The sequence below is a fragment of the Schistocerca serialis genome, chromosome 1 (assembly GCF_023864345.2).
Source record: "Schistocerca serialis cubense isolate TAMUIC-IGC-003099 chromosome 1, iqSchSeri2.2, whole genome shotgun sequence".
Taxonomy (NCBI): Eukaryota; Metazoa; Arthropoda; class Insecta; order Orthoptera; family Acrididae; genus Schistocerca; species Schistocerca serialis.
This window is the reverse complement of record NC_064638.1, coordinates 679,608,336-679,616,572: the sequence shown is the minus strand read 5'-3', so window position 1 is coordinate 679,616,572 and position 8,237 is coordinate 679,608,336. Positions and strand designations below refer to the sequence as shown.

Sequence of the window (8,237 nt, the reverse complement as noted above, 5' to 3'; positions counted from 1 at the left end):
ATGGCATTCTTTGTTGTACTAAAATATGTTCATGATTGGCGGAGGTTGTTTGGGGGAGGAGACCAGACAGCGAGGTGATCGGTCTCATCGGATTAGGGAAGGAAGTTGGCCGTGCCCTTTCGAAGGAACCATCCCGGCATTTGCCTGGAGCGATTTAGGGAAATCACGGAAAACCTAAATCAGGATGTCCGGACGCGGGATTGAACCATCGTCCTCTCGAATGCGAGTCCAGTGTGCTAACGACTGCGCCACCTCGCACGGTGTTCCTGATTGGCCTCTGCAGTCTTATGTTATGAGACACAAATTATGTGAGCTATTCGTAAACTGTTAATAAACAGATACAAAATTTCTTTCTTTCCAACAAAAGCCCTTAAACAAAAACAAGGAACTTCAATTATTTGTGCCACTCTTAGATGCAGAAAAAATTAGTTTAAAATTGATATGACTAACAGTGAAATAGGTCAAACATTAATTTGCAACAAATTACCAAAGCCGCGTGCAGATTCAGACACCATTTCTCTTATCCACACAAGCCTCTAGCTACTGCTTTTAAAGCAAATAACTTCCAAGAAAATATTGTGTTTCAGACATGTAGTCTTATTACATACTTTTAGCGGTGTAATACATCATGCAGTTGACGTAGCTTTTATTTTAGAAAATGATCAGCAAATTCTACCCATTTAAGACATCACTTACATCAATAAGTGTAGTTGTAACTCACCTGCCAAGCAGGTACTCTTTCACGGAACTTTTCATTTACCATGACAACAATTGACATCATATGTGCATGAGATGCATGTCCCGTTTTATAGTTTGGCCACAGATAATTTTCCAAGTACTGGCTGAACTCTAGCATCATGATTCGCCGTATTGCAAAACTGTAGAATCCACAAATCAAAATTAATATAAAAGTTAAAATTTAATACAAAATCAAAATAAGTTCATAACAATCTGTAAGTGGAAATTGGGCTATTACATAAGGAAAAAAAATTGTCAAAAATAAACAGTAATTCTCAAACCTTTGAACTGAAGCTTCTTTAAGGTAGTGTTAACAGAAATTTTAAAAAAAAGCAGCAGATAGGCTGTGGAAAAGGGAAACAACTGGATAACTAATTTATCAAAAATAGCTTTGAGCACTATGGGACTTAACTTCTGAGGTCATCAGTCCCCTGGAACTTACAACTACTTAAACCTAACTAACCTAAGGACATCACACACATCCATGCCCAAGGCAGGATTCGAACCTGCGACCATAGCGGTCGCGCGGTTCCAGACTGTAGCACCTAGAACCGCTCGGCCACCCCAGCTGGCAACTAATTTATCACCTAAATTTTCAAGTCACAGACAGCGCACAATGCAATAGATATGATACAAACTGAGAAAGTAGTGATAAGCAGAAAAATATTATCAATATTTGAAGAATCGTCTTCTAAGACAGTTGTCATACACACAAAACACTTTGCCAAAAAATACAAAAAGTAAGGAAAAAAGCCTATAGCTGATAGACTGAACAAGAAATTGAAGAAATGTAGGTTGAAATCTACACAGTTAACAAATTAGGAAGGAAGAACAGGGTTCAGCATTCCATCAATTATGAGGTAATTACAGAGAGCACACGTAGTAGTCCTTTTGAAAGGAAACACACCAGCATCAACCTTAAATGATTTACAAAAACAACAGTAAACATAAATCTGGACAGCTAGATGGGGGTTTAAACTGCTATCCTCCCAAACGTAAGTATAATGTCTTAACCACCACACTACGATACATACAAGAATCAAAGTATATACTCTACTGCTGTCTGATGGTTAAACATGACAGAGAGCTTGCTGACTGCCTGTACTAACACCATTTCTTCAAGCTGGTGACATGATGGAGTTAACTGAGTCCTTCAGAAAACATTAAATTAGATTAGATTTACTCTCATTCCAATTGATTCGTAGTGAGCTGGTCCTCCAGGATGTAAAACATCTCAGAAAACAATAATACATGACAAATATTTACAACTGAAACAAATAAGCTAATGTACCTTCCACAGGTCCCAAGTGGAATGATCGTCTTTCTTTCTTTTTTATGAACACGTTATGAAAGAATCATTACATTAATGCACTGAATTTAAAATAATTTTTTTTTTATTTATAAGATAATAAACATGTAATAGAGCTACTACAATACTAATAATGAACACATTACTGCACTGAAATGGTGCAGAAGTTACATTGTATTTACACACACACACACACACACACACACACACACACACACAAAAATCTGTTGGTTCTACTGAGAAATTCATCAATGGAGTAGAAGGGGTTGGCCACCAATAAAACCTTTAGGCTTCTCTTACATGGAATTTCATTGGTTTTTAAGCTTTTTATGGCTGCTGGCAAGTTATTGGAAATGTGTGTTCCTGAATAATGCACACCTTTTTGCCCAATTGTAAGTGACTTTAAATCCTTGTGAAGATTATTCTTATTTCTAGTATTCATTCCATGAATTGAGCTGTTGGTTTCAAAAAGTGATATATTTTTAATGACAAATTTCACTAAGGAATAAATATATTGGGAAGCAGTAGTTAGTATCCCTAGATCCCTGAACAGGCTTCTGCAGGATGTTCTTGAGTTCACACCACATATAACTCTTACTGCATGTTTTTGTGCCCAGAAAACTTTAGCTTGGTTTGATGAATTAACCCAAAAAATAATCCCATATGACATTATGGAATGAAAGTAAGCATAGTAGGCCAGCTTTTTCATTTTTATATACCCTATGTCTGACACAATTCGCATTGCAAATAGAGATTTGTTAAGAAGCTTCAGCAGTTCTGTGGTGTGCTCCTCCCAGTTGAATTTATTATCAAGCTGTAATCCCAAGAATTTAACACTGTCCACTTCTTCTATCTGCTTGTCGTGGGACACCCCTTACAAGTTCTGAACTGCATGTAGTGAGTTTTTTCAAAGTTTAGTGACAAAGAATTGGCTAGGAACCAGTGATTAATGTTCACAAATATTTTATTAGCCGATCTTATTAAGACTACACTTGCTTTGATATTTATTGCAATGTTTGTATCATCGGCACACAAAACAAACTTGGTATCTGGTAATGTTACTGATGAAAGGTCATTGATATACACGAGAAAAGTAAGGGCCCTAAAATGGAACCTTTTGGTGACCCCACATGTAATTAGTTCCCAGTTGCGTGATGCCTGATAGCTTAATACACGTCTCTCTCCTAATAACACCCTTTGTTTTCTGCCAGAGATATAAGACTTGAACCATTTTGCAGCATTTCCTGTTACACCATAATATTCTAATTTACTTAAAAGGATACTGTGATTTACACAGTCAAATGCCTTTGACAGATCACAAAATATACCAGTTGTCTGGAATTTTTTGTCTAATGAATTAAGCACATTTTCACTGTAAGTGTAGATAGCTTATTCAATATCAGAATCCTTTAGAAATCCAGACTGCGACTTTGACAATATGTTACAATATTTGTGATAAGATGGATTATAAAGCCAATTGTACATCACCTTTTCTAAAATTTTTGAGATTGCCGGCAAAAGTGAAATTGGATGGAAATTTGGTGCCATTTCTTTATCTCCCTTCTTAAACAGTGGCTTAGCTTCAGCATATTTCAACCACTCAGGAAATATTCCACTGATAAACGACTGGTTACACAGATAGCTCAATATGTTACTTATCTCAGAATCACATTCCTTAATTAACTTTGTTGATATTTCATCATACCCACTAGATGTTTTTGATTTTAAAGATTTTATGGTGGACATTATTTCTGCTGGTATAGTTAGGGTCAAATTCATATTATGAAAGTTACTTGAAATGTCTGGTCTGAGGTATTCCACAGCAGCATCTACCGAACCTGACAACACCATCTTTTCAGTAACAGTTATAAAATGTTTGTTAAAAAGTTCTGTAACACTACACACATCTGTCACCAATGTATCATTTACTTTTAATGCTACTTGTCCCTCTTCATGTCTGGTTCTATCCGTCTCCTCCTTCACTATTTCCCACATTGTCTTTATTTTGTTATCTGATATGACTATCTTTTCCATGTAACGTATTTGCTTTGATGTTCATATTACAGTCTTTAATATTTTGCAGTATTTCTTGTAACGTGCTATAGCATCAACATCAGAACTGTTTTGAATTGACAGATACAGTTTTTGTTTTACAAGATACCCCTAATTCCTTGAGTAATCCATGGCTTCTTTGTAGACTTTGCTTTAACCTTGGTTAGTTTTGAGGGACTTTATTAGCAAAAGTGTTATATTTTTCATTCATGCCATGAGCACTGTAAACATCACTCCAGTGAATGTCTCTGAGGAGTGTCCTAAAATAATCAATTTTTGGCTTATTGATTACCCTCTTGAGCTCAGATTTAACAGATTTTATATCCTGCTCAGTATTAACATTTAACAGAAGGAACTGCATGTCACGGTCTCAGAGGCCATTGACTATTGATTTTGTAATATAATTTTGTTCACTGGACTTTTCTATAAAGATATTATCAATGGCTGTTTGTGAGAAATTGGCTACCCTAGTGGGGAACTTTACAGCAGTAATTAAGTTGAATGATAGTGTTACTAACTCAAATAAGTTCTTATTGGGAGAGTCTTTAACGAAATCTACATTGAAATCACCAGCAACCACTATTTCTTTGTTTTTAGGTGTTAAATGGGCCAATACAGCTTCAAGGTGGTTTATGAACAGATTAAAGTTACCTGCAGGTGCTCAATACACAATTAATATTATGAAGGATTTTTTGTGAAATTCTGCTTCTGTTGCACATGCTTCCATATGCTGTTCTAGGCAAAATTTATGAATGTCTATGTTCTTAAATTTATGACAGTTCCTGATGAATGTGGCAACTCCTCCTTTCTCCATTTCTGCTCTACAAAAGTGAGATGCTAACATAAATCCTGTAACACTTAAAAGTTCTATACCAGTGGTCACATGATATTCAGAGAGGTAGATTATGTGAGCTGGGTTTGAGGACTCTAATTCATCTATGCAGATAATTAATTCATTAATTTTATTTCTCAGTCCTCGAATATTTTGATGCGATAAAGATAGCTGACATTTCACATTGACTGAGTTAAAAAGGGTAGAGTTGAAATATCTGCTGACTGTTGAAAATTCTTTACCAATAGCTGTTTATGCTAATGTAATAAGCTAGAATTATGTTTTTTGGTTTCTTTCTCAAACTGAAGGTTTGTCTCAGTCCTAACCTCTCTTAAAATTTGTTTTTTTTTCTGTCCTTCCTACCCTAAAAAAGGGTATTTTCTGAACCCTATAACCACTGGTATTTTATCACTCATGACAGTGCCTCCCCCCTTTAACTTTCCTGCTATTTTCCAGCAGTTTACCCTTGCCTTTCCTGTTGAGATGAAGGCCATGCCTAGTATAATCCCACCTATTAAGAGAATCAACAGGAACCACACCAATGTGTGACCCTGTGCCCGACATAAGCAGCCGTTCCAACGCCAAATTAACTAGCTTGACAGAAGAGTTCAAATGAAGGTCGGTCATCGTGCCCAAGAACAGATACAAACTCAACACTAGTATGCTTTGATGCTGATGCAATCTTTGCCAGGTCACACGCTATACTGTACCCAGGATCTCTGTCAATACTATTACCTGCCCCATCCCCTACTGTACCCAGGATCTCTGTCAATACTATTACCTGCCCTGCCCCACCCACTATAATCACGGTGTCTCCTTAGTGAAATCTTTGCAAAGTGATCCTAAATCTTCTGTCACCTGCTCCAGTCCAGCACTAGGTTTAACAAAAATTGGTGACCTGGTATTCTGATCCTAGTTCGTCCTGCAAAAGTTGGCCAACACCTCTTCCATGGGAACTACCTAACAACAACACTTTCTTTCTCTTTACTTATTTCCCTACATCCTTACTTTTCAATCTGCTGCTGAAAGTTTGTTGTGCCCTGTCCACATCTGCAACTGCTTGAGGCTCACCAGCTTCTAACTGAAGCAACAGGTCAAATCTATTTTCCACATTCACCACGAAGCTGTCAGACAAAGTTCTAGGCTGCCAACATGCCAAATGCCAGTCAATGACGTGTAAGCACAGTGATCAATAGTGGACTGTTACCAGTCAGTGTTATTTTAAAGGTCTCTAGTATTCATTATTCTAATAATCAGATCTAGAAAGTTTATGCTGTCATCTACTTGGTGCTCAACTGTGAACTTCATATTTTCATGGAAGCTGTTGAAATGAACCATGGACCTTGCCGTTGGTGGGGAGGCTTGCGTGCCTCAGCGATACAGATAGCCGTACCGTAGGTGCAACCACAACGGAGGGGTATCTGTTGAGAGGCCAGACAAACGTGTGGTTCCTGAAGAGGGGCAGCAGCCTTTTCAGTAGTTGCAAGGGCAACAGTCTGGATGATTGACTGATCTGGCCTTGTAACAATAACCAAAATGGCCTTGCTGTGCTGGTACTGCGAACGGCTGAAAGCAAGGGGAAACTACAGCCGTAATTTTTCCCGAGGGCATGCAGCTTTACTGTATGATTACATGATGATGGCGTCCTCTTGGGTAAAATATTCCGGAGGTAAAATAGTCCCCCATTCGGATCTCCGGGCGGGGACTACTCAAGAGGATGTCGTTATCAGGAGAAAGAAAACTGGCGTTCTACGGATCGGAGCGTGGAATGTCAGATCCCTTAATCAGGCAGGTAGGTTAGAAAATTTAAAAAGGGAAATGGATAGGTTGAAGTTAGATATAGTGGGAATTAGTGAAGTTCGGTGGCAGGAGGAACAAGACTTCTGGTCAGGTGACTACAGGGTTATAAACACAAAATCAAATAGGGGTAATGCAGGAGTAGGTTTAATAATGAATAGGAAAATAGGAATGCGGGTAAGCTACTACAAACAGCATAGTGAACGCATTATTGTGGCCAAGATAGATACGAAGCCCACACCTACTACAGTAGTACAAGTTTATATGCCAACTAGCTCTGCAGATGATGAAGAAATTGAAGAAATGTATGATGAAATAAAAGAAATTATTCAGATTGTGAAGGGAGACGAAAATTTAATAGTCATGGGTGACTGGAATTCGAGTGTAGGAAAAGGGAGAGAAGGAAACATAGTAGGTGAATATGGATTGGGGGACAGAAATGAAAGAGGAAGCCGCCTGGTAGAATTTTGCACAGAGCACAACATAATCATAACTAACACTTGGTTTAAGAATCATGAAAGAAGGTTGTATACATGGAAGAACCCTGGAGATACTAAAAGGTATCAGATAGATTATATAATGGTAAGACAGAGATTTAGGAACCAGGTTTTAAATTGTAAGACATTTCCAGGGGCAGATGTGGACTCTGACCACAATCTATTGGTTATGACCTGTAGATTAAAACTGAAGAAACTGCAAAAAGGTGGGAATTTAAGGAGATGGGACCTGGATAAACTAAAAGAACCAGAGGTTGTACAGAGATTCAGGGAGAGCATAAGGGAGCAATTGACAGGAATGGGGGAAATAAATACAGTAGAAGAAGAATGGGTAGCTTTGAGGGATGAAGTAGTGAAGGCAGCAGAGGATCAAGTAGGTAAAAAGACGAGGGCTAGTAGAAATCCTTGGGTAACAGAAGAGATACTGAATTTAATTGATGAAAGGAGAAAATATAAAAATGCAGTAAGTGAAACAGGCAAAAAGGAATACAAACGTCTCAAAAATGAGATCGACAGGAAGTGCAAAATGGCTAAGCAGGGATGGCTAGAGGACAAATGTAAGGATGTAGAGGCCTATCTCACTAGGGGTAAGATAGATACTGCCTACAGGAAAATTAAAGAGACCTTTGGAGATAAGAGAACGACTTGTATGAATATCAAGAGCTCAGATGGAAACCCAGTTCTAAGCAAAGAAGGGAAAGCAGAAAGGTGGAAGGAGTATATAGAGGGTCTATACAAGGGCGATGTACTTGAGGACAATATTATGGAAATGGAAGAGGATGTAGATGAAGATGAAATGGGAGATAAGATACTGCGTGAAGAGTTTGACAGAGCACTGAAAGACCTGAGTCGAAACAAGACCCCCGGAGTAGACAATATTCCATTGGAACTACTGACGGCCATGGGAGAGCCAGTCCTGACAAAACTCTACCATCTGGTGAGCAAGATGTATGAAACAGGCGAAATACCCTCAGACTTCAAGAAGAATATAATAATTCCAATCCCAAAGAAA

General features: G+C 38.1%; 2 protein-coding genes across 2 annotated transcripts in view; one reads left to right on the top strand and one right to left on the bottom strand.

The window, feature by feature from the left end:
* The window catches only part of LOC126480306 (RNA helicase aquarius), a 346,791-nt gene that overhangs the window by 311,818 nt on the left and 26,736 nt on the right, over positions 1-8,237 (bottom strand). Inside the window, exon 3 of the mRNA XM_050103855.1 lies at positions 722-878. Within this exon, the coding sequence (XP_049959812.1) occupies positions 722-878 (157 nt within the window). The remainder of the gene's footprint in view (positions 1-721; positions 879-8,237) is intronic.
* Positions 1-8,237, top strand: part of LOC126480322 (probable G-protein coupled receptor Mth-like 5) — a 125,441-nt gene that overhangs the window by 90,816 nt on the left and 26,388 nt on the right. The gene's annotated exons all lie outside the window — the stretch shown is intronic.